Raw genomic sequence first — 27,073 nt, 5'->3', positions numbered from 1 at the left:
GTGTGACGGACGTGTGGTGGACATGTGACGGATACGTGGTGGACGTGTCACGGACGTGTGGTGGACATGTGACGGACACGTGGTGGACGTGTGGCGGACGTTCCCTCACCGCAGGAACTGCGTGAACTCCTTGAACACTCCCTCGCAGCCCGGCCACTTGCACATCCCATGGCAGAAGAGCACGTGGCTCTTGCCTCCGTCCCTGGGTGGCGGGCTGCAGCAAGACAAAGGCGAAAGGTCCCCCCCCCGATGATAGCCTTCAACGTCACTTTGGGGACAAGCGCCGTTAGCGAGCGTCACCTACGAAGGCCGGCACGTCACACGAAGGGCTGGGCGGCCACCACCGTTGCCGGCCGCCTTCGTCTCCCCAGTGCTGATGGTGACACGTGGCCCTGCGCACTCGTTTGAGGCCGAGTCGATCAACACCCGCACAAATATAAAGGTCACCCGGTATAGCCTTTACAGACCGCTGGGGCAAGTGCCGTTAGCGAGCACCTATGAAGCCCGGCACGGCACCACACCCGGCCACCTCGGCCACCTCAGTGCCGATGTCTACACACCGCACCAGGTACTCGTTTGAGGCCGAGTCGACCTCGGCGAGTCCCCGGACCGGTTCAAATAATCGTCACCGATGTTTTGCCGTGGGCTGGAATCGAACTCGGGTCGCCGGATTTGTGCTGCGCCACCGCTCCACCATAACACCCACGCCCCATCACGCACATCCACAAACACCCACTCCCACGCATCAATGAAAAACTCACACACACTCTATACACCACCGAAAAGGACAAAGACCCCCCATGTAAGCTTTTACAGACCGATGTGGCAAGTGCGGTTAGCCAGCGTCGCCTATGAAGGCCGACAAGGCACACGAGGGAGCGGGTGGGCAGCACCGCACGCGCGCACACCATCAAATAACACGCACACACTCCATCACACACTTTCACAGTCACCCACTCCCACGCAAACACACATCTTACACGCTCACTGTATTATACACACACACACACACTTAAAACACTCCCACACATGCATGCATCATCACACACCACCACCACAAAGACAAAAATCCCCCGTGGAGCATGAAGAGTGCCGTTAGCGAGGAGCACCTATAAAGTGCGGCACGCCACACGAAGGGGTGGGTGGGCCAAATACACCCAAGCATATACTTCCGACACGCATCCACAAACACGCACACTCCCACGGCACACGCGCACAAAATTACCCAGCCGCTCACGTGCACACTCACACACACGCGCGTGTGTGTGTGAGTGAGTGTGTGTGTAGACGCTGTCACGTGTCGGTGTTGACGAGCTGCTTGTTTACCAGCACCGCGCGTACCCCACCCCTCCCCCGGTCCACCCACACCGTCGCCCCGTTCCTCTTTACCCCACCAACACTATTTTTGCTCAGCAGCAGAGCCTATTTATTGCAAGTGAGTGGGTGAGTGGGCGGGCGAACGGGCGGGCGAGTGAGTGAGCGGGCGAGTGAGGGTGAGAGTGGGTGGGCGAGTGAGTGAGCGGGCGACTGAGTGTGAGAGTGAGTGAGCGGGCGAGTGAGTGTGAGAGTGGGTGGGTGTATTTTGTGAGTGATTGGGTGGGTGAGTGGTTAGGTGAGTGAGTGAGTGAGTGGGTGAGTGGGTGAGCGGGTGACCGAGTGTGAGAGTGGATGGACGAGTGAATGGGCGGGCGAGTGGGTGGGCGAGCGAATGGATGGGCGGGCGAGCGAGTAAGCGGGCGAGTGAGTGTGAGAGTGGGTGGGCCAGTGAGTGTATTGCGTGAGTGCCTAGGTGAGTGAGAGAGTGGGTGAGTGAGTGAGTAAGCAGGCGAGTGAGTTTGAGAGTGGGTGGGCCAGTGAGTGTGAGTGTATTGCGTGAGTGCCTAGGTGAGTGAGAGAGTGGGTGAGTGAGTGAGCGAGCAGGCGAGTGAGTGAGTGTGAGAGTGGGTGGGTGTATTGCGTGAGTGGCTAAGCGAGTGAGTGGGTGAGTGTGTTGTTGTTATGACCTGCAGTGTGCTGATTGACCACAGTGTGGATGAGACAAAACAGTCGGCCTGACTTACATTTTCACACGGACACACACAGATGCACACCACCACTGAGTCTGAGGATTCAGGAGGGTCCTGCCACACTTGAACATGCTCGGGCAATTCCATTTAAAGGTTTTTAAAATAAACGATTTCACGCATTTGTAACAAAAACTGCACAAAGAAGCGTGGAGAGAGGCGTGTGCTTGGTACTACGCTGAGAGAGGGAGGAAGAGGAACGCGTGGATTAGAGAACACACGTGGTGGGCGAATGGCACCATCATTCAGACTCTTAGGGAAAGTGAGTGGGGGACGGCAGGACGCACAGGCCAGAAGGAATGACAGACGGGCACATAGACGAACGGATGGAGAGAAGGATGGAGAGGCGGACAGAAAGACAGGAGAGACGGACAGACAGAGACGCAGACAAATGGAGAGACATACGGAGGGCTGGACGGACTCAAGAGTCGGACAACCGGGGAGTTGGGACAGTTGGAGAGACGGACAGGGAGGAGACGGAGTGACTAATGGGGCGGACGCAGCCCCTCGCGCGAACGCTTGAAACCGTAGTTAGGAAAGCGTAAAAAAAAATATATCGGCTGTAGCGCAACCGCCAAACCCGACACGCGCGCTGCGGGACCTCGCGGAGTAAACACGGCGTCCGGTGTCGCCCGCTCGTCGCAAAATTACCTCCCCCGGCCCACACCGCCCGCCACCCCCGCCCGCCCGAACCGTTAATTGAGACGGTAGCCTCGTGCGTTACGAGTCGCTTAGCCTCGCCGCTCAGGGGTCAGCGGGGGTCAGCAACCGCCGCTGCCGAGAGAACGAGTCGCCTCGGGGATTTTCACACTCATTCATTCATTCCTCGTGCACAGTCGGCCAAAGGCGTGACCTTCTGCGACAGGACGGCATTCGCATGAACTGCTCTCGCTGCCATACACCGGTGTCTTGGGCGATTTGTTCGATCCACGGATCACGGGGCGGGGTGACCACGGTGGCGGCACCAATTCAGTCCAGCAACTGGATTGTCATGGGATTGTACAAAGGCAAAGTCCCCCCGTGCGGTGTCGCTCGCACGCTGTCGGGGCAAAGTGCTGTTAGCTGGCGCCTGTGAAGGCCAGAAACGGTGGGGCCAGCACCACGCCCGGCCACCTTGTCTCCCCAGTGTTGATGTTTTTACACGCCGAAATAAGCACCCATTTAAGGCCGAGTCTGGCAGCATGTCTAAACAAATTTTATTTCTATTTTACCAGGTGAGGCCCACTGAGCCATGTAGCTCTTCTTCAGAAGTGACCTGGCCACTAATGATAGCTCAAAGAAGTGGCTTATCATGCAGAAATGTATAGCAGCACGTTGATTCTCAATGTGGAGGTAAAAACCGGAGGACCTGGAGAATAATTCACGCGACCTACGGAGAAAGATACGTGCAAACTTCAAATATACAGGGGTCGGGACCGAACCCACAACCTCCGGAAAACCAGGCGAGCTAGTTAACATCTTGCCACAAATGCACCACCTGTGTTCCCCACTGCGTACTGGATCACACGCACGTGAACATGAACACTTGATCTCACACAAAGACAAAGATCCCCTTCATAACCTGAACAGACTGTCGGGGCAAGTGCTGTTATAACGAGCACTATGAAGGCCGGCACAGCGCACGAGGGGGTGGGTGGCCAGCAACACGCCCGGCCAGCGGCAATGTTCCTACGCACCCAGGTACTCATCTAAGGCCGAGTAGAACTAGGGGAGGCCCAGGACATACACACGCACAAACTGGCTCACCTGCCCTTCCACGGAGGCGAGTGCCCGTTGAGGGAGCCCGACGTCCCGGCCGCGGCGATGGGGGCCGACTGCCCCCCGCACACCGCGGGGGTCAGGGAGAGGGGGGCGCGCGCGGGGCCCCCCAGCGGAGGCCTCCCTCCCGGCGACGGCTCGGCGGCTCCGTTGCGGTGGTTGGGGGGGGGCGCCCCCCCTCCTCCTACGGCGGCGGCGGCGCCGGAGCCGCCGAGCCGATCGCAGCCGCCCTCCCGCCACACCTCGCCGCCTGAGAGTGCCCCTGGCGAACAACAACGCACGCACACAGCGGGGGGGGGGGGGGGCTAGGCTCATGACCACCGCCACGACGACAACGGTGCGTGGCAGCGGTGGGGGGGGTGCTGCGGTGGCCTGAATGTTCTGCCCCCGTTCTTTAGCGCGTGTCTGTGTGTGTGTGTGGGAAGCGGTGGTGTGGCGGTTAGCGCGCTGGTGGTTGTGGTGGAGTGTGGTGGCGGTGGTGGTGGTTGTGGTGATGGTGTGTGCCGGGCCTGGTACCGGACACCCACCACCTCATCGTGTGCTGTAACCGGCCTTCGTAGGTGCTCCTCGCTAACGGCACTTGCCCCAACAGTCTGTCGAAGACTATTTGGGTGAGCTTTGTCTTTAGGGGGAGCGGTGGTGTAGTGGTTAGCGCCACGCTGCGCTACGAACCCGGCGAGCCGAGTTCGATTCCCGCTCACGGCCAACACCGGTGACGATTATCTGAACCGGTCCTGGGCCTCCCCTAGGTCGACTCAGCCTCAAATGAGTACCTGGTGCGGTGTGTAAACATCGTCACTGGGGAGACAAAGGCGGCCGGGCGTGTTGCTGGCAACCCACCCCCTCGTGTGCCGTGCCGGGCCTTCATAGGTGCTCGCAAACAGCACTTGCCCCTACAGACTATTTGGGGCAAGTGCTGTTCGCGAGTATGACTTATGAGTGCAGGCATTGTGGTGGGTAGCCACCACAATGCCCGGCCGCCTTTGTCTCCCCAGTGGCGATGTTTTACGCACCCCACCGGTCACTTATTTAAGGCCGAGTATACCTAGGGGAGGCCCAGACCCAGTTCAAATATTTGCCACCGTTATCGGTCGTGAGCGGGAATCGAACTCGAGTCGCCGGGTTTGAAGCGCGGCACGCTAACCGCTGCGCCACCGCTCATTCCTTGCACTTGGGCCCGTGCCAACCGCGCTTCCCACAAAACCCCCGACCTCCCGCAACCCGTTAAACCTCCCGACCACCGACCCAACTCACCCTGAGACTGGCTCTGCCGCTGCACGCTCAGCAGATGCTGCTGCAGTAGCAGCTGCTGCGTGAGCGAGGATCCCGAGGACGGCACCTGCGGGGAGACGGACGGCGTCGGTAAAGAGCGACGCACGCCGACGGACGTTGCTCGTGCGTGCACGTACGTGGGTATGTGTGTACGTGTGTGCGTACGTGTGTGCATACGTGTGTAGGTACGTGTGTGGGTACGTGCGTGCGTACATGTGTGGGTACGTGCGTGCACGTACGTGTGTGCGTACGTGTGCATACATGTGTGGGTACGTGCGTGCGTACGTGCGAACGTGTGTGCGTACGTGCGTGCACGTACGTGTGTGCGTACGTGTGTGCGTACATGTGTGCACGTACGTGCGTGCACATATGTGTGTGCATACGTGTGTGTGTACGTGTGTGCGTACATAGGTGTTCGCCAATAGCACTTTCCCCAATAGTCAGTTAAGGCTATACGGGGGATCTTTATGTCTTTGTGTGCACGTGTGTGCGTGCGTGCACGTGCGTGTGCGTGTGTAAGATCCAGTGTGCGTGTTCTCACACACGTGTGTCGGCGTCTGTACGCACGTGCGTGCGCGTACGTGCATGCGTACAAGCGGTGTCAAGATCGGCCTCTGTGGAAGAGGTTCGTGAAGGACGCTGCTACTGCGCAGTTGGAGGAAGCCGCCCTCCTCCAACAACAACCGAGAGCAGAGGAGTGACGCTTGGCACAGTAGGGGGCACAGGTGGTGCGCATCGGCCTGTCATCTCAGTCAGTCAACCCACGGCACCTGGATCTGTCCCGTGACCTCCTGCCAGCGAGCATGTGACACTTCACGTGGCCTCAAAGTGCACCTGGCCTGGCACAGACGCTGCGGTGATGTCACCGCCACTCAGTGGCAAGCGGTGGATGTTGTCGTTGTTGTACCTTTATGTGTGTGTGTGTGTACGCGCGCGCGTATGTATCTGTGTGCGCGTGTCAGATGAAGTCCACGAGTCCTCGTGTGTGCAGCTGCGTGTGTACGAGCGCGTCTACCTGTGTACGTCTGTGTACCTGTGCACGTCTGTGTACCTGTGCACGTCTGTGTACCTGTGCACGTCTGTGTACCTGTGCACGTCTGTGTACCTGTGCACGTCTGTGTACCTGTATACGTCTGTGTACCTGTGCACGTCTGTGTACGCGCCTCCGTGTGCGCGCACGTATATGTGTGCGTGTCAGATGAGGTCCACTAGTTCTCACGAGTGTGTGCAGCCGTGTGCGTGCGCGTGTACCCCATGCACGCGCGCGCGTGTACGTGTGTACGTGCGCGTGTGTACGTGCGCGTGTGTACGTGTGCGTGTGTACGTGTGCGTGTGTCTGCGTGTTGGTGGTGCCGCCACCTCGCACAGGCTGCCATCCTGCCAGCTGCGTGAGATCTGAGCCGACAGCTGCTCCTGCTGCCGCTTGTAGAACTCCTGCAGCTGTTGCTGTCGCACAAAGACAAAGATCCCCCGTGTAGCCCACACACACACACACTGCTGGGGGGGGGGGGGGCAAGCCCTGCTAGGCGGGCAACTATGAAGGCCGGCACGGTGCGCCTATGCCCACGAGGGGGTGGTGCGACGGCCGCGTTACAGAGTTTACCATTTTTATTTAATTACTTTACCAGGCAAAGCTATGCAGCTCTTCTTCAGATGTGACCTGGCCACAGATGATGGTTCAACGAATTGGCTCATCATGTGGAAATGCATAGCAAGCGTCGGGGTCGGCGATCGAACCGACGACCTCCTGCACACCAGGCGAGATAGTGAATATCTCGCTCGCGCGGCGCTTAGCAGCTCCTCCGCCAGACCGTTCGCCATCTCTCGCGATAGCGCGACGGAATAATCCACGAGCTGACGATGAGCCCCATTCCCCGTGGCTGCCGCTCCGTAGTTACTCTGAACCGCCGGTCCGCCGCCCAAGCGGACCGGCGAGACAAAGACGGCTGGGCGGGCGGGGGCTGGGGGCGGGAGGGTGGTGATCGTAGGGCGCGTGCGACCGACGGCGCCAACCTGCTGCAGTAGGAGCGCCTGCTGCTGCTGCTGGAGCAGAGCCGCCAGCTGCTGGGAGGAGAGCAGCGGCTGCTGCAGCATCTGGCTTCCCAGCACGGCCATAGACACGGGCACCTGGGCAGCGAGCGCACGGACACCACGCGGGCATGGGGAGGGAGACGCTCAGGCAGAGACAAAGATTTCCCCCACCCGTGCAGCCTCAACAGACTGCCGGGGCAAGTGCTGTCAGCGGGCACCTGTGAAGGGCGGCACGGCACGCGACGGGGTCGGTGTGGCCAGCGCCACGCCCGGCCGCCTTTGTCTCCCCAGTGGAGTCGTTTGCACGCCATGCCAGGTACTCATTTGAGGACGAATCTATCTAGGGCAGGCCCAGGACCGGTTCAAATATTCTCCACTGTGGTGATTTTTACACACCGCACCAGGCAATCATTCGAGTTGATTATTTCAAAGTGGGATCGGTTCGTAAAATTGTCGCTTGTGTCCGTGGCCGCGATCGGAAATCAAACTCGAGTCACCAGGTCCGTAGCGCAGTGCGCCGACCACTACACTACCGCTCCCAACAAAGAACACACACACACCCATCCATCTGCATACACACATACACACATAGACACACGCACAAGCTCAGCCACAGATGTGTTTGTGCAAACACACGCCAACCCCAACACAGAAGATGGACACCAGGTGGACACCAGATGGACAACAACAATAGCCGCCACTCGCCACAAAGCGACGGTGACTTCACCCTCACCCTTGTGCCGGGCTAGATGCACCATAAAGTGTGAGAGCAGGCGTTCACATGGACAAACCCAGGTGCCACGGGTTGACCGACTCAGATGACTGACAGGTGTATGGCCCGAGCTCCCCGCTGGTCACAACAACGAGCGGAGCGCCGGGAGGGGGGGGGGGGCGGCCAAAATACAGCGAAGGTGGCAACCGCCAGAAGATGGACACCGCAGGATGGACACGAGGGGGAATGCCGAGCAGAAGATTGATGGCAGAAGACAGACAACACACAGGAAGGGCACTGGAGGATGGACGTTAGCGTGAGGAAGTCCCCATTGTTCACTCGCCATGGGCGACACAATGACATCGCGTCTCGGGCAGGGGAGGGGGGGGGAAGGCGGAGGTGGGGGGGGAAGGAAGTCAACGCCCAACAGACTGATACTGAAACACACACTCAACAACAACACTCACTCTCACACACTCACTCTCTAAGCTATTTTTATTTTACCAGGTAAGGCTCACAGAGCTACTGTGTTGGCTCTTTTTCGGAAGCCACCTGGCCAGCCACAAAATGATAGCCCAATGAAGCGGTTTATCACGTGGAAATGTATCGCGGCGAAATACTGGAAAATCATGTTTCTAAATGTGGAGGGAGAAAAATCCGCGTGACCACGGGGAGAGAGAAACACGCAAACTCAAAATACACAGCAGCAGGCGTCCGGGCCGGGACTGATCCCACCGTCTCACCCCCGTGGCACTCTCACACTCTCAGACAAAGATCCCCCACGTAGCCTTTAACAGATTCTTTTGGGGCAAGTGCTGTGAGCGAGCATCTATGAAGCCAGGCACGGCGCGCAAGGGGGTGGTGGGGGTGGCCAATACCACGCCTGGCCGCCAAGGACCGTCCGGTTTCGATATTCTTCACCAATGTTGGCCGTCAGCAGGAATTGAACTCGGGTCACCGGGCTCGTAGTGCAGTGCACTAGCCCCTGCGCCACCACTCCCCACACACACACACACAAAAGACAAAGATCCCCTGTACAGCCTCAACAGACTGTTGGGGCAAGTGCTGTTAGCGAGCACCTATGAAGGCGGGCACGGCACACGAGAAAGTTGGGTGGCCAGCGCCACTCCCGGCGGCCTTTGTCCCCCCAGTGGCGATGTTTACTACACACCGCACCAGGTACTCATTTGAGGCGGAATCGACCTAGCGGAGGCCCGGTACCGGTTCAGATAACCGTCACTGGTGTTGACCGCAAGCGGGGGGGGTTGAACCCCCTTGTCGGCCGAGTTCAAAGCGCAAGCTACTCGACCGCTGCCCACCAACACCACCACCACCACCACCTCGTCCACCCCCGTCGTGCTCCTCCTCCGTGCGGACGTTCACCTCGGGCAGGAAGGGGGCATCGCCGTTGGTGATGGACAGCTCGGCGACGCAGTTCTCGGCTCGCCGCGCCGCCTCGCCCGCCGCCTCTTGATTGGCCGCCGGGAGACCACCTGACCCTTGCATCATCACTTCGCTTCCTGCGGCGAGAGAGGTGGACACGGGGAGAGAGAGAGAGATAGAGAGACGCGTCAGCGGCGGAGGGAGTGGGACAGAGACGGGGGCAGCTGCGGCGGAGGAACGGGCGATTTGGCGTCAGTCAAATTTTGCCGTCGTCCGCTGTGCGATCGGCGTCGCGTCGTCACGGGGCGGAGAGAATCCCTTCGGAAAATAAACGACGACGTCAACTCGTAGCGCTCGCGCGGGAGTCCTTCGCTCTCGTACACACAGAGAGAGACAGAGAGAGAGAGAGAGGGCGACTCGGGAGGCGCCAGGAGGAGGGGCTGCAGACGAGCGGGAAGTCAGCGGCAGCAGTTGAATCATTTGGCGGGACCCCCGGGGTCCCGCAACAATCGGGTCAATAATTATTATTTTTCTTCAGTCCGCCCCGCTCGTGACCCCGCCAGCAACGCGCCGCCCGCCCAGACTCGCCGCGCCAACAAGCGCCGGCAGCAGCAGCAGCAGGCGGCGATCGACACGATGGGCGCCACCCCCACCGGCCAAACGCGAGCCCCGGGGGGCGTCCGCCGCGGTCGCGCGTGGCGACGACGCCCTCCGGTCAGCCGTCGATCCTCAGCTTCTTTGCCGAGGCGAGCCCCGCCCCCCCAGGCGGTGCATTTAACGTGTTTGTGTAATTTTTCAACTTTTTACGAAACTCAGTGTCCCCGAGTAGCTCTCGACGAGGCCAATCGATTGACCACTAGTTTTGTTGTCGTCGGTAAGGCAGCAAGACTCGTGTCGCTACGCGGGTTTTCCCACCCCGGGGCAGTGATGGGACCCCGGGGTCCCGCCAGTTGCTTCATTTGCGACGATGAGCCAGTGCCAACAACAATTGCCCAAGCTCTGCGGTCCTCTATGGGTGTTACGGTGTTATCGCTCAAATTCATCAGCGTTTACAAGTGGAAGGGAACCGGGAGGCACTCGGAGAAACCCAACGCCTGCGAGGGGGGGTGGGAAACACTCGATCCCGTACAGATGGAACATGTGGAGTCCACAAAGCTCGCAGAAGTGACTATCAAAGAGCTACTTCGTTCTCATAGCGGCCTCTGGTTCCCACAGCGAAGGATCGAAGTTTCCCACCCGCCCCGTGTATGAAAGTAAGGTTCGTCCCATCACAGTGCAAGCGATATTTACATTCTCAGAGCCGTAACGTCAGCCAAATTAAGTGCAGAACTACATTCAATGTGATGGCTTTTTGCGCGGTCATTGGTGACCGGGGCTGCGACCATCAGCTCACCACACTAGAGAACCCGGTTTAATCATGGCAATGTGTGTCATAAAAAGACAAAGATCCCCCGTGTAGCCTTCACAGACTGTAGGGGCAAGTGCCGTTAGCGAGTAGCGCCTACGAAGGCCGGCACGGCACACGAGGGGGTGGGTGGCCAAAACAACACGCCCGGCCGCCTTTGTCTCCCCAGTGGTGATGTTTACACCGCACCAGGTACTCATTTGAGGCTGAGTGGACCTAGGGGAGGCCCAGGACCGGTTCAGATAATCGTCACCAGTGTTGGCCATGAGTGGGAATCGAACACCGCAACCACCACAACCACCACCGCCGCCACCACCGCCACACACCACAACCACCACCACACACCATAACCACCACCACCACCACACAGCACACCACAACCACCATGCACGCACGTGGCACCCACACCTAATCGCGCACCACATGTACACCAGGCGGTGGCCAGACCCCCACGTGCAGTGAACGGTGCCCACGAGCCAACTCCACCACGGCCCAACTACAGCAGCAGTGACAGGGTTGTGATTATGGCTGTGATGCTTGTGACGATGGTTGTGATGTTTGTGATGTTGGTGGTTGGCATAGCAGGGGGCACAGATGGTGCATCGGCCAGTCATCTCAGTCGGTCAACCCGTGGCACCTGGGTCTGCCCCGTGACCTCCTGCCAGCGGGCGTTCGACGCTTCACGTGGCCTCAGCGTGCACCTAGCCTGGCACAAGGGCCGTGGTGACATCACCGCTACTTAGTGGCGAATGGCGGTTGTTGTTTTTGATGTTGGTTATGATGTTGGTGATGATGTTGGTTGTGATAATGGTTGTGATGATGGTTGTTATGGCTGTTGATGTTGGTTGTTATGGTTGTGATGTTGATGATGGTGGTGATGTTGCTTATTATGGTTGTGATGTTGGTGATGATGGTGGCGGTGTTGGTTGTGATGTAGTGGTGATGATGGTGGTGATGTTCGTTGTTATGGTTGTGATGTTGGTGGCGATGTTTGTTTTATTTATTAGTGGTGGTGATGATGGTAGTGATGTTGTTAGTGGTGGTTATGTTAGTTGTGATGTTGGTTGTGATGTTGGTTATGGTTGAGATGTTGGTTATGAATGTGATGTTCGTGGTAATGATGGTGGTGGTGATGTTGGTTGCGATGGTGGTGGTGATGTTGGTTGCGATGGTGGTGGTGATGTTTGTGATGGTTGTGATGTTGTTTATGGATGTGATGTTGTTGGTAATGATGGTGGTGATGGTGATGTTGGTTGCGATGTTGGTGGTGATGTTTGTGATGGTTGTGATATTGGTTACGGATGTGATGTTGGTGGTAATGTTGGTGGTAATGTTGGTGGTAATGATGGTGGTGATGATGTTGGTTGCGATGTTTATGATGGATGTGATGTTGGTGGTGATGTTTATGATGGATGTGATGTTGATGGTGATGTTGGTTGCGATGTTGGTGGTGATGTTTGTGATGGATGTGATGTTGGTGGTGATGTTGGTTGCGATGTTGGTGGTGATGTTAGTGATGTTTGTGATGTTGGTGGTGATGCTAGTTGCGATGTTGGTGGTGATGTTTGTGATGGATGTGATGTTGGTGGTGATGTTGGTTGCCATGTTGGTGGTGATGTTTGTGATGGATGTGATGTTGGTGATGATGTTGGTTGCGATGTTGGTGGTGATGTTTGTGATGTTGGTGGTGATGTTGGTGGTGATGTTGGTTGCGATGTTGGTGGTGATGTTTGTGATGTTGGTGGTGATGTTGGTTGCGATGTTGGTGGTGATGTTAGTGATGGATGTGATGTTGGTGGTGATGTTGGTTGCGATGTTGGTGGTGATGTTTGTGATGGATGTGATGTTGGTGATGATGTTGGTTGCGATGTTGGTGGTGATGTTTGTGATGTTGGTGGTGATGTTGGTGGTGATGTTGGTTGCGATGTTGGTGGTGATGTTTGTGATGTTTGTGATGTTGGTGGTGATGTTGGTTGCGATGTTGGTGGTGATGTTTGTGCCTCGGGAGACATTTGGCTGTGACTCCAACTCCCCCACCCTCCCCTCGGCGTTGTTTACACAAAGTAAAGAACGATAACAACCACAGCGGCCGCAACCACACACACGCGAACACACACGCGTACACACTCACACACACGCGAACACACACGCGTACACACTCACACACACGCGAACACGCACGCGTACACACTCACACACGCGAACACGCACGCGTACACACTCACACACAGACAAAACACACACACGCGCACACTCACACACACACGCGTACACACACACATGCACATTCACACACACACGCGTACACACACGCATACACACACAGACAAAACACACACAGATAAAACACACACACACGTGCACACTCACACACACACGCGTACACACACACACGCATACACACAGACAAAACACACACACACGTGCACACACACACGCGTACACACACGCATACACACACAGACAAAACACACACACGTGCACACTCACACGCGTACACACACACACTCATACACACAGACAAAACACACACACGTGCACACTCACACACACACGCGTACACACACACACGCGCATACACACAAAGACAAAACACACACACGTGCACACTCACACACACACGCGTACACACACACATAGACAAAACACACACACGTGCACACTCACACACATACGCGTACACACACACAGACAAAACACACACACGTGCACACTCACACATACGCGTACACACTCACACAAACGCGCATAGACACACAGGCAAAACAAACACACATACGCGTACACACTCACACACACGTACACACTCACACACACGTGTACACACACAGACAAAACACACACACACACTCACACACACAGACAGACAAAACACACACACGTGCGCACTAACACACGTAGACATGCATACAGAGACAAAAACACACACGTACACACACGTACCCAAGTACACACATACACACACCGACAATACACGCACACATTTACATGTACACACACACACGTACACGCGTGGGCACACAGCGTTGGTGTACGGTGCTATTTCAGGAATATTTTGATGTTTTTTTTCCTGGATTTTCTGTTTGCACATGCACAAAGTCACTTTAAGATGTTTTTCTTGTTCAGGTTTTTTTGTTTGTTGCGGTTGCACCCGATTCAAGAGCCGAATGGCTCACAGGGCTATACCAAATAAATTAAACTATGAAACTAACTAAACTATGAAACATGAACACAAAGGTCCCCGTATAACCTTTAACAGACTAGCGTCAAGTGCTGTTAGTGCTTCGTCTCCCTGGTGCTGGTGGTTTACACGCTGCGCTGGGTGCTAGTTTGAGGCTGAGTCGACCTAGGGGAGGCCCAGGACCGGTTTAACTGTTGAAGGTCATGAGCGATCACTTTTTGATTCGTAGCGCAATGCACTAACCCGGCCACACGCACACACGCACACACACGCGTGCACACATACACACACCCTAGACAAACACACAGGCACCCTCCAAAAAACACACGCCCACTCAAACACAAAAACAACAACAGCAGTGGCCAGAGCCTCAACAACAACCAACACCCGTCACCACATTCTTGCATGTGGCAGACTTTAACCTCAGTCAAAATCCTAACCAGACCCTGACTCAAACTCTCAACCAGACCAACTGCTGTCTAAACCACGACTCAAACTCTCTACTAGACCCATCGCTGTCTAAACCACGACTCAAACTCTCTACGAGACCCATCGCTGACTAAACCACGACTCAAACTCCCTACTAGACCCACCGTTGTCAAATCCCTGACTCAAACTCTCGACTAGACCCATCGCTGACTAAACCACGACTCAAACTCTCTACTAGACCCATCTCTGTCTAAACCACGACTCAAACTCTCTACGAGACCCATCGCTGACTAAACCACGACTCAAACTGTCTACTAGACCCACCGTTGTCAAATCCCTGACTCAAACTCTCAACTAGACCCATCGCTGACTAAACCACGACTCAAAGTCTCTACGAGACCCATCGTTGTCTAAACCACGACTCAAACTCTCTACTAGACCCATCGTTGTCTAAACCACGACTCAAACTCTCTACTAGACCCATCGCTGACTAAACCACGACTCAAACTCTCTACTAGACCCATCGCTGTCTAAACCATGACAGTAACTGTCGACTAGACCCATCGCTGACTAAACCACGACTCAAACTCTTTACTAGACCCATCGCTGTCTAAACCACGACTCAAACTCTCTACTAGACCCATCGCTGACTAAACCCCGACTCAAACTCTCTACTCGACCCATCGCTGACTAAACCCCGACTCAAACTCTCTACTAAACCCATCGTTGTCTAAACCACTACTCAAACTCTCTACTAGACCCATCGCTGTCTAAACCACGACTCAAACTCTCTACTAGATCCATCGCTGTTTAAACCACGACTCAAACTCTCTACTAGACCCATCGCTGACTAAACCACGACTCAAACTCTCTACTAGACCCATCGCTGTCTAAACCCTGACTCAAACTCTCTACTAGACCCATCGCTGACTAAACCACGACTCAAACTCTCTACTAGACCCATCGCTGTCTAAACCCTGACTCAAACTCTCTACTAGACCCATCGCTGTCTAAACCACGACTAAAACTCTCTACTTGACCCATCTCTGACTAAACCCTGACTCAAACTCTCTACTAGACCCATCGCTGTCTAAACCCTGACTCAAACTCTCTACTAGACCCATCGCTGACTAAACCACGACTCAAACTCTCTACTAGACCCATCGATGTCTAAACCACGACTCAAACTCTCTACTAGACCCATCGCTCTCTAAACCCCGACTCAAACTCTCTACTAGACCCATCGCTGTCTAAACCACGACTCAAACTCTCTACTAGACCCATCGCTGACTAAACCCTGACTCAAACTCTCTACTAGACCCATCACTGTCTAAACCCTGACTCAAACTCTCTACTAGACCCATCGCTGTCTAGACCACGACTCAAACTCTCTACGAGACCCATCGCTGACTAAACCCTGACTCAAACTCTCTACTAGACCCATCGCTGACTAAACCACGACTCAAACTCTCTACTAGACCCATCGCTGTCTAAACCAGGACTCGAACTCTCTACTAGACCCATCGCTGACTAAACCCTGACTCAAACTCTCTACTCGACCCATCGCTGACTAAACCACAACTCAAACTCTCTACTAGACCCATCGCTGACTAAACCCTGACTCAAACTCTCTACTAGACCCATCGCTGTCTAAACCCTGAGCAAGAGGAGAGAACGTACAAAATCCCACGTATAAAGGTGCCCGAGTCAGGAATTGAACCGAGTAACTTGTAGCTGTGAGGTATAAATGCTACCACCGAATCTATGTACAAAAACTATTCTACTTACGAACATTCAGAGATACGAACAAACATCGTTCCATTGCCTGTTTGGACCGAGAGTCGTAAGTTCAACCGCCGGGCAATAGATGGCGGTGGTGGCATCTACATCTGCAGAACGTGAAGAACCAGTGGTATCTACATCTGCAGAACATGAAGAACCAGTGGCATCTACATCTACAGAACATGAAGAACCAGTGGCATCTCCATCTGTAGAACGTGAAAAACAAGTGTCATCTACATCTGCAGAACACGAAGCACCAGTGGCATCTACATCTGCAGAACATGAAGAACCAGTGGCATCTACATCTACAGAACATGAAGAACCAGTGGTATCCACATCTGCAGAACGTGAAGAACCAGTGGCATCTACATCTGCAGAACGTGAAGAACCAGTGGCATCTACATCTGCAGAACATGATTAACCAGTAGCATCTACATCTACAGAACATGAAGAACCAGTGGCATCCACATCTGCAGAACGTGAAGAACCAGTGGCATAATCATCATTAAAGCTATTCCTCGTGTTCAGTGTACACGTGTAGAACATGTTTGGAATCGACAGGCGTAAAGTTGGACTTACGAACTAATCAATTTACGAACAGACCTCTGGAACCTAACTCGTTCTTTCGCACCGTACGTAGGCAACTGTGCTAATTGGAGGTGCGGGGGAAGGACAACAAACTAAACACAAAAAGGCAGTTCTAAAGAAATTAGTTTTCCATCTAGATTTAAAAGTGTCATCGCTCCAGTGGCTTCCTAAACTGGAGCTGGGACGATCCGTCGACCAAGTCCACTACCGACTGAACATGGAAAACTAATTTCTTTAGAACTGCTTTTTTGTTTTTAGTTTGTTGTCCTTCCCCCGCACCTCCATTTAGCACAGTTGGCTACGTACGGTGCGAAAGAAGTTCAACACACATACGTACAGCTATTGTTTTTTGAGCCACCACCACACAATCATCTCGATTCTTGACTTGAACCATGGCGCCTGAATCGCTAATCCCTCGGTAGATAAGTACTTCGAAGCCATTTGACTGCAACCATTTAGCGCCGCTGCGCTGGGGAACTCGCTACTGGTGTCAATTTGGGGGCCGGGTTGCGTTGTACGTTGGCAACGTACGGTGCGAAATAATTTCAAACACACTGTACAGACACACAGCTTTTGTTATTCAGCTACCAACCACACAATCATCTCCATTCTTGACTTGAACCGCGGCCCCCTGAATTAGCGCTGCAACGCCACTGCGCCGGGAAACTCGCTACCGGTGTCAATTTGCGGGCCCGGTTGCGCGCCCGTGTTGCGCCGGCGGACCCACGCCAAGCTGCTCTTTGTTTGGTAAACACGGCGGGCTCACTTGACAGCAAAAAATGTAAACAGGCTCGGTGAGCGGGCGTGCACAGCAACAGGCAGAGAGATGCGCGTGTGTACGCACATGTGTGTACCCGCCCGTGTGTGTGTGTATGGGTGTGGGGAGCGGTAGTGAAGCGGTGCGTAAACATCGCCACTAGGGAAATAAAGGCGGCCGGGCATGGTGCTGGCCACCCATACCCTTGTGTGCTGTGCCGGCCTTAATCGGTGCTCGCTAACAGCACTTGCCCCAAGTCTGTTAAGGCTATACGGGCGATATTTGTCTTTGTTGTGTGCGTGTGTGTACATGCGGATGTGCTCGTTTAGTGAAAATTCGTTAAACGATCATCGTTTTCCCATCGACTCCTGTGTTAAAAGCCGAGTTGCGTTTCAGCCCCCGAAAAGTTCCGTTCTTGAACAACTTCTTTTATTCACGTGTAGCAATACAAATTACAATAAAAAATAAATAAAGTAATGCAATTTAAAAAGCAACACTTTAACACGGGTGCTTGCAAGGTGCCTGTCCTTAACATCTGCAATTAATTAGTGGCTCCCCCCACACCACCACCGGTCCCCCCCCACCCCACCACCAAACTCATGAAAGTGCCACCAGGAGGCCCCCCCTTCCCCACACGGTGAAGCACACGCAGCCACCCCCCCTGGGCACAACCCTGCAACCCAAGGGACGCAATCATTCGATCGACCGATTTGAACGATGGCTCGTTACGCGGAACACTTTTTTTTTGCTCACAAATTGGTCGATATTCAAATCGCTCGCCAAGCGAGATGAACCCGTACAGCGCAACAATCAACCAACCATAAATATTGTTCACGCGTACGCACGCACGCACGCGCACAAACAACCAAGTAGCAATCGGGACAGCAACAGCAACAAATAACAACCAGAGAGAAATCGGCGCAAAAGCAACCGCGTTGCAGGAGAAACGGACAAAGGCGCATCGACCGAAAATTCGACACTAAATGGAATACATTCTAGATTTGAAGTTTTCGTGACTGCAAGGATCCATTTCAGTAAAGTCACGTAGGTAGAAAAAAATAAAAATATAAAAAATAGAACGAGAATAAAATAATAAATTAATAAAATAACAAATAGAATTCTCACGACGTTTCCGCCACAACACAAGTGGCCTTCATCAGGTGAAGGGACGAGACTGTCCTCCAGGACAGCGCTGTCCTCCAGACAGTCGCGTCACTTCACCTGATGAAGGCCACTTGTGTTGTGGCCGAAACGTCGTGACAATTTGATTGTGTTATTTTATTTTATCAATTTATTATTTTATTCTCATTCTACGTGACTTTACCGAAAGAACCAAAGAAGATGAATCCTTGCAGTCACGAAAGCTTTAAATCGAAAAGTAAAAAATAGAAATGAATAAATTACGACGTTTCGATTGCAACACAAGCAATCATCATCAGGTGTGACAACCACAGCAAGGATTTTTTTTACTGAAGTGGGAGAGAAACCAGGGTTAGGGCAGTTAAATAAGTCAGAGAAGGGGGAGGATGGTGGTGGTGGTGGGGGAGTGAGAATGGGGTGAGGAGCGCTACAGAGACGCTTAGAGCAAAGAGGCAACATGATTACTGCCAAGATAGATGATGGCATCCAAAGCAAAATAGCCGCACTGCTAATACACTATCGGTACGAAAGAGAAGGAAAAAAAAGTCATCTCGGACAAAAACTACTTGAAACGAAAAATGATTAATTGTTCATAAATATGCAAGTTACAGATACAGCTACTTACTTACCAAGACCAAAACGCGTGGCTTTGGGAGACCCCGGGTGAGTAATGAAATGGACAGCTTCTCTGCGTAAACATGCCCTGCTGGTGTGTACACTCAACGTGTGTATGTGACTGCGAGTGAGTGAGTGTGTGTGTGGTTATAAATATATAAAGTAAACAAGCCGTGTTGTTGACAGCCGTGGAGTAAATAACACACGGAGCAAAGAGCAGAAAAATCAGGCTTCGGCCATACGTAATGATGGCAATTTTAATTTGTTTGTGCCGAGTGACGTTCTATGGGGGCGAGTGTTTGCCTGTCAGCGGCAACCCGCGTGTGTTTGTGTAATTGTGTGTGTGTAAGGGGTGTGTGGTGTGTTTGTGTAATTGTGTGTGTGTAAGGGGTATGTGGCTGTGGTGTGTGTAGGGGGTGTGTGTGCTGTGTGTGTGTAAGGTGTGTGGGGTGTGTGTGGTGTGTTTGTGTAATTGTGTGTATGTAAGGGGTGTGTGTGGTGTTTGTGTGGTGTGTTTGTGTAATTGTGTGTGTGTAATTGTGTGTGTGTAAGGGGTGTGTGTGTGTAAGGGGTGTGTGTGTGTAAGGGGTGTGTGTGTAAGGGGTGTGTGTGTGTGTAAGGGGTGTGTGTGGTGTGTTTGTGTAATTGTGTGTGTGTAAGGGGTGTGTGTGTGTAAGGGGTGTGTGTGTGGTGTGTTTGTGGTGTGTTTGTGTAAGGGGTGTGTGTGTGTAAGGGGTGTGTGTGTGTAAGGGGTGTGTATGTGTGGTGTGTTTGTGTAATTGTGTGTAAGGGGTGTGTGTGTAAGGGGTGTGTGTGTGTAAGGGGTATGTGTGTGTAAGGGGTGTGGCTGTGGTGTGTGTACGGGTTTGTGTGCTGTGTTTGTAAGGTGTGTGTGGTGTGTGTGGTGTTTGTGTAATTGTGTGTGTAAGGGGTGTGTGTAAGGGGTGTGTGTGGTGTGTTTGTGTAATTGTGTGTAAGGGGTGTGTGGTGTGTTTGTGTAATTGTGTGTGTAAGGGGTGTGTGTGGTTTGTTTGTGTGGTGTGTTTGTGTAATTGGGTGTGTGTGTAAGGGGTGTGTGGTGTGTTTGTGTAATTGTGTGTGTGTGTGTTTGTAAGGGGTGTGTGGCTGTGGTGTGTGTGCGGGGTGTGTGTGCTGTGTGTTTGTAAGGTGTGTGTGGTGTGTGTGGTGTGTTTGTGTAATTGTGTGGGTGTTTGTAAGGGGTGTGTGGCTGTGGTGTGTGTACGGGGTGTGTGTGCTGTGTGTTTGTAAGGTGTGTGTGGTGTGTGTGGTGTGTTTGTGTAATTGTGTGTGTGTGTTTGTAAGGGGTGTGTGGCTGTGGTGTGTACGGGGTGTGTGCTGTGTTTGTAAGGTGTGTGGGGTGTGTGTGGTGTGTTTGTGTGGTGTGTTTGTGTAAGTGTGTGTGTTTGTAAGGTGTGTGTGTGTTTGTAAGGGGTGTGTGGCTGTGGTGTGTGTACGGGGTGTGTGTGGTGTTTGTGTGATTGCGCTGAGTTTGTGCTGTGTGTTTGTGTGCTGTGGGCGTTTGTGTGCTGTAGGGGTTTGTGGTGTGTTTGTGTGCTGTTGTGTGGTGTGTTTGTGTAGTGTCTGTGTGCTGTGTTAGCGTGGTGTGTGTGTTTGTGTGTGTGCTGTGTGTGTGTGCTGTGTGTGTGTGCTGTGTGTGTGTGCTGTGTGTGTGTGCTGTGTGTGTGTGCTGTGTTTGCGTCGTGTGTGCTATGTGTGTGTGCTGTGTGTGTGCTGTGTGTGTGTGTGCTGTGTGTGCTGTGTTTGCGTCGTGTGTGCTGTATGTGTGTGCTATGTGTGTGTGCTGTGTTTGCGTGGTGTGTGTGTTTGTGTGTGTGCTGTGTGTGTGTGCTGTGTGTGTGCTGTATGCTGTGTGTGTGTGCTTTGTGTTTGTGTGTGTGCTGTGTGTGTGTGCTGTATGCTGTGTGTGTGTGCTGTATGCTGTGTGTGTAGTGGGGAGCGGTAGTGTAGCGGTTAGCGCGCTGCGCTATGAACTTGGCGACCCGGGTTCGATTCCCGCTCACGGCCAACACCAGTGACGATTATCTGAACCGGTCCCGGGCCTCCCCTAGGTCGACTCAGCCTCAAATGAGTACCTGGTGCGGTGTGTAAACATCGCCACTAGGGAGACAAAGGCGGTCGGGCGTGGTGCTGGCCACCCACCCCCTCGTGTACCGATCCGGCCTTCATAGGTGCTCGCTAACAGCACTTGCCCCTACAGTCTGTTAAGGCTATACGGGGGATCTTTGTCTTTGTATCTTTGTGTGCTTTGTGTGTTTGTGTGTGTGCTGTGTGTGTGTGCTGTATGCTGTGTGTGTGTGCTATATGCTGTGTGTGTGTGCTATATGCTGTGTGTGTGCTTTGTGTGTTTGTGTGTGTGCTGTGTGTGTGTGCTTTGTGTGTTTGTGGGAAGCAGCAGTAGTGTCTGCGGTTAGCATGCCGCAATACGAACCCGGTGACCCAACCTCAACAGTGACGATTATCTGAACCGGTCCTGGGCCTTCCCTAGGTCAACTCAGCCTCAAATGAAAACCTGGTGCAGTGTGTAAACATCGCCACTATGGAGACAAAGGCGGCCGCGCGTGTTGTTCACCACACCATCCCCCTTGTGTGCTGTGCCGGCCTTCATAGGTGCTCGCTAACAGCGCTTACCCCAAAAGCCTGTAAAGGCTATATGGGGGATCTTTGTGATTGTGTATATGACAGCCCTGTGTGTGTATGAGAGGCCTGTGTGTGTGTGATAGGCCTGTGTGTGTGTGTGTATGAGAGGCCTGTGTGTGTGTATGATAGGCCTGTATGTGTGTATGAGAGGCCTGTGTGTGTGTGTATGAGAGGCCTGTGTGTGTATGATAGGCCTGTGTGTGTGTGTATGAGAGGCCTGTGTGTGTATGATAGCCATGTGTGTGTGTATGAGAGGCCTGTGTGTGTGTGTGTATGATAGCCATGTGTCTGTATGAGAGGCCTGTGTGTGTGTATGATAGCCATGTGTCTGTATGAGAGGCCTGTGTGTGTGTATGATTGCCATGTGTGTGTATGAGAGACCTGTGTGTGTGTGTATGAGAGGCCTGGGTGTGTGTATGATAGGCCTGTGTGTGTGTATGATAGGCCTGTGTGTGTGTATGATAGGCCTGTGTGTGTGTATGATAGGCCTGTGTGTGTGTGTGATAGGCCTGTGTGTGTGTGATAGGCCTGTGTGTGTGTGTGATAGGCCTGTGTGTGTATGATAGCCATGTGTCTGTATGATAGGCCTGTGTGCGTGTATGATAGGCCTGTGTGTGTATGATAGGCCTGTGTGTGTGTATGAGAGGCCTGTGTGTGTGTATGATAGGCCTGTGTGTGTATGAGAGGCCTGTGTGTATGATAGGCCTGTGTGTGTGTATGATAGCCATGTGTCTGTATGATAGGCCTGTGTGTGTTTCATTGCAGTGTGTGTGTGTGGGGTTAAAGTTGAGTATTGATTACATTAAACAAAAGCCACATATGGGGGCAGCCACCCTCCAGCATAAAGTACAGGTGCAGCCCTGCAATTGCTCGCTCATACCATTGCTGGCAGAAGAGCCTCCACGTGGGGACGCTCCAGATCACCACTCTAAGAGGGTATTTTGGCCTACTCTTCAATGCTGTTGGGGTGGAAAGAGGCAGCGGTAGAGGGGACTAAAGCTCACAACCACAAGCGGAGCACTGGGCGGATAAAACACCTTCACATTTTCACCTCGAGCACCTGTCCGCCCCACGTGCTCCCATTGTCCCATCACCCAAACTTCACGGTTCTGCCCAGAGTCTCGTAACCTCCAGTCACCGAACTTTCACCCCTGGCAAGTGACCTCGTTGGGGTTCATGAAACCGCTCCCGCCAGCCAATTGCAGAAGCGAGCATGTCATTACATGACGTTTTCCGACCGATCAATTCCTAACTCTGCACAACAAACAATAATTTTAGAGCCAATCCACTGCTGGATGAATTCAAGGTCTCCCCCCACGGCGTGCCGGTTGTGGAGGTTGTTTGACCATACTTCACCACGCTGGCCTCAGTGCGGCTTGGCCGATCATCTTTGTAGCAGGGCACGTGGCAAAGCACTGCCACCGCCCCCCTCCCCCGAGTGTGAATAGGTCAATTGAAGGGATCTCAGAAGTTGTTCCGTGGCATCCACTTCCGTGGGCCGTTCTCTACCACAGCGGGAGTACCACCGCCCCGCGAGGATTCCGAATGGGCCATTGCTGATGAAATTGGGGAATTGATTTTAAAGAACTAAGCAAATATAATCGACTTTGGGCCTGACTATTATTGGCCACGGCACTAAATACATATTACAAAAAAAAAAACTTCCCACACAGACACAGGTACAAAGATCCCCCATATAGCCTTAACAGACTGTAGGGGCAAGTGCTGTTAGCGAGCACCTTTGAAGGTCGGTAACGGTACACGAGGGGGTGGGTGGCCAGCACCACGCCCGACCGCCTTTGTCTCCCTAGTGGCAATGTTTACACACTACACCAGGCACACATACACACACGGACACATGGATATAAGCACACATGCACACAGATACAAATACAAAGATCCCCCGTATAGAATTCACAGACTGTCGGGACAAGTGCTGTTAGCACGCACACAGAGTACATACACACACGGATACGCGCGCGCACACCAAACCAAAATAAATCCGCCTGGTGAATTTTCTTGAGTTTGTTTATTTTTCAAGAACAAATCCAGGCTACAGTTCCGTGGGTTGCCCAGGCAACCAACCGGGGATGGTGGTGGTGGGTGGGTAGGTGGCCGGGCTCTCAGTGCTCGACTGATTTTTTTTCGACATTTTCCAGACAAATGTTTCCCCACGTCCCCCTCTGCACGGGCGGTTTCGTCCCCCCCCCCCCCCGCCGGTCGCCTTCACGCGTTTCGCTTTGGCGATCCTCACCTCCAACTCATCCAACTCATCCGTTGTTCACGGTTCGAATTCAGGGCCGGGCGCGGGGTCCGCGCACGCGCGCGCCTCCCTTATTACCCACGCCTAAAGGTCATCTGTGAAAAAAAAAAGAGCTTAACAGCTCATCGGATTTCCTCCGCTATAATTACATATTCTGATAATACTTCGGTGTTAACCGTAAAAAATTATATATATACGAATACACTGTACTACTACTTCGAGCACGCGCACCGTTTCGCTTCACAGCGGACGCTAAAGATCACGTGGCGCCATTCGCCAGAGGAGGTGGGCCACAGCGGGCAGCCGTCGTGCTACGCAAAATTAAAAAAGAAAATAGCTCAAATTGTTACAGATCACGCCCGCAAATGTGCTCAGTAGGGATCGCACAAAGACAAAGATCCCCCGTGTAGGCTCTAACAGACTGTTGGGGCAAGCGCTGTTCGCGATTAGCACCGATGATGGCTGGGGACGGCACGCCAGGGGGTGGGGGGGGTGACCAGCACCACGCTCGGCCACCTTTGTCTCCCTAAGAGGCGATGTTTACACACACCGCATCAGTTACTCGTTTGAGGCCGAGTCGACCTAGGGGAGGCGCGGCACCGGTTCAGATAATCGTCGCTGGGTGTTGGCGGCCGCGAGCGGGAATCCAACTCGGGTCGCCAGGTTCGTAGCTCAGCGTAGCGCTAACCGCTGCACCACCGCTCCCCGTACGCACACAGCGGCAGGATCATCATCGTCATCATACCGTCCCCACCGCTACTGCGGAAACCTGTGAGGAACCTCCCCGAACAGGAGGCTTGAGACTGACTTCCCTGGGTTTTGGAATTGAGGAGCAGCAGTTGAAACAATGGCACGAGTTAACTTAAATCCAACAACCACCACCACCAATCATCACCATCTTCATTAATCAGCAGCAGCACCACCACCACCACCCCTACCAACAATCTCCTCCAGCAGAAGTCACACTACCACCTCCTCCTCCACTACCACCAACCAACCACCATCACTAATCAGAATATTTATTCAGACTGAATGAATCCCATGAGCTCCTGAGGCTCTACTTCAGAGATGTCCAGTAGGGGGCGGGTCAGAAGGTTACAACAACAAACAACACAAAAATAACCGATAGCATTGCAAAGTATAGGAGAGGTAAGCAAGTAAATAAATAAATAAAGTGAGCGAGTGCAAATTGCAAAAGTTGATCAATTCCTGGCAATTTGTCAACAAAAAAAATGCAAGCTTGGGCAAGACGGCAAAACAACAACAGTCCCAGACCACAGCAAATGAACAACAACAACACGTTAAAATGACCACCACCACCACCAACCACCACCATCACCAACCACCAACACCATCACCACCCACCACTACCACCAACTACCACCAATCACCATCACCACCACCATCACCACCCAGCACCAGCATCACCAACCACCACCACCACCATCACCAACCAACATCAACCACCAACCACCACCACCAACCACCATAACCAACCACCATCAACCACCACCATCACCAACCACCACCACCATCACCAACCACCACCAACACCATCACCAACCACCATCACCAACCACCACCACCATCACCAACCACCACCAACCACCACCATCACCAACCACCACCACCTTCACCAACCACCACCATCACCAACCACCATCCACCACCACCATCACCAACCACCACTATCACCACCCACCACCATCACCAACCACCACTACCATCCACCACCACCATCACCAACCACCACCATCACCAGCCACCACCACCATCATCACCAACCACCACCACCAACCACCACCACCATCCACCACCATCACCAACCACCACCACTACTCACCAACCACCACCACCATCACCAACCACCACCACCAACCACCACCACCCACCACCATCACCATCCACCACCACCACCAACCACCACCATCACCAACCACCACCATCACCAACCACCACCACCAGTACCATCACTACTCACCAACCACCACCATCACCAACCACCACTACCATCACCAACCACCACCACCATCACAAACCACCCACCACCGCCACCCACCACCACCAACCACCATAACCAACCACCATCAACCACCACCATCACCAACCACCCACCACCACCATCACCAACCACCCACCACCACCAACCACCACTACCATCACCAACCACCACCACCATCACAAACCACCCACCACCGCCAACCACCACCACCAACCACCATAACCAACCACCATCAACCACCACCATCACCAACCACCCACCACCACCATCACCAACCACCCACCACCACCAACCACCACCAACCACCACCAACCACCCACCACCAGCACCTCCCCCACTACTATCCTGACGCCACTGCCAAACTCTCTGGCAGCCGGCAAGGTAACACCCAAAGAGACAAAGATCCCCCGTATAGCCTTTCACAGACTGTTGGGGCAAGTGCTGCACTGTTAGCGAACAACTATGACAAAGATTCCGACAGTATCGCATTCAACAGACCATTGAGACAAGTGCTGTTAGCTAGCAACAAAGACAAATATCCCCAGGATAGCCTTTAACAGACTGTTGGGGCAAGCGCTGTTTGCGAGTAGAACCTACGAAGGTCGGAACGACACACGAAGAGGGTGGGTGGCCAACACCACGCCCGGCCGCCTTTGTCTCCCTAGTTGCAACGTCAACACACCACGGGTCCAGGTACTCATTTGAGGCTGAGTCGACCTAAGGGAGGAGGCCCGGGACCGGTTCAGATATTCGTCGCTGGTGTTGGTGGCTGTGAGCGGGAATCGAACTCGGAGAGGCCGGGTTCCTAGCGCAGCGTGGCGCTAACCGCTCCCCCACCGCTCCCTCGCACACACCGCCACCACCACCAGAGCCGCCACCACCACCTCTCTGTGCAATCAAAACAAAACGGGCCTCTGGTTGTTTTGGCACACACCCTCAGGATGAGACATCCAGACTAAGCTGGCGCAGCGCGTGTGTCTGTGAGCACTGCATGTGGGCGCACGTGGGCACGC

At 53.6% G+C, this 27,073-nt stretch overlaps 1 protein-coding gene across 1 annotated transcript in view; it reads right to left on the bottom strand.

The window, feature by feature from the left end:
- Nucleotides 1-27,073, bottom strand: part of LOC116952230 (uncharacterized) — a 67,631-nt gene that overhangs the window by 24,299 nt on the left and 16,259 nt on the right. The window contains exons 3-8 of the mRNA XM_032971397.2: nt 9,220-9,356; nt 7,107-7,220; nt 6,453-6,539; nt 5,076-5,160; nt 3,810-4,083; nt 110-214 (exon numbers count right to left, since the gene is read on the bottom strand). Of these exons, the coding sequence (XP_032827288.2) occupies nt 110-214; nt 3,810-4,083; nt 5,076-5,160; nt 6,453-6,539; nt 7,107-7,220; nt 9,220-9,345 (791 nt within the window). The 5' untranslated portion in view covers nt 9,346-9,356. The remainder of the gene's footprint in view (nt 1-109; nt 215-3,809; nt 4,084-5,075; nt 5,161-6,452; nt 6,540-7,106; nt 7,221-9,219; nt 9,357-27,073) is intronic.

The sequence above is a fragment of the Petromyzon marinus genome, chromosome 46 (genome assembly GCF_048934315.1).
Source record: "Petromyzon marinus isolate PM22_M1 ecotype Great Lakes invasive population chromosome 46, UKy_Petmar_22M1.pri1.0, whole genome shotgun sequence".
Classification (NCBI taxonomy): domain Eukaryota; kingdom Metazoa; phylum Chordata; class Hyperoartia; order Petromyzontiformes; family Petromyzontidae; genus Petromyzon; species Petromyzon marinus.
This window is presented reverse-complemented; position numbering and strand designations above follow the sequence as displayed.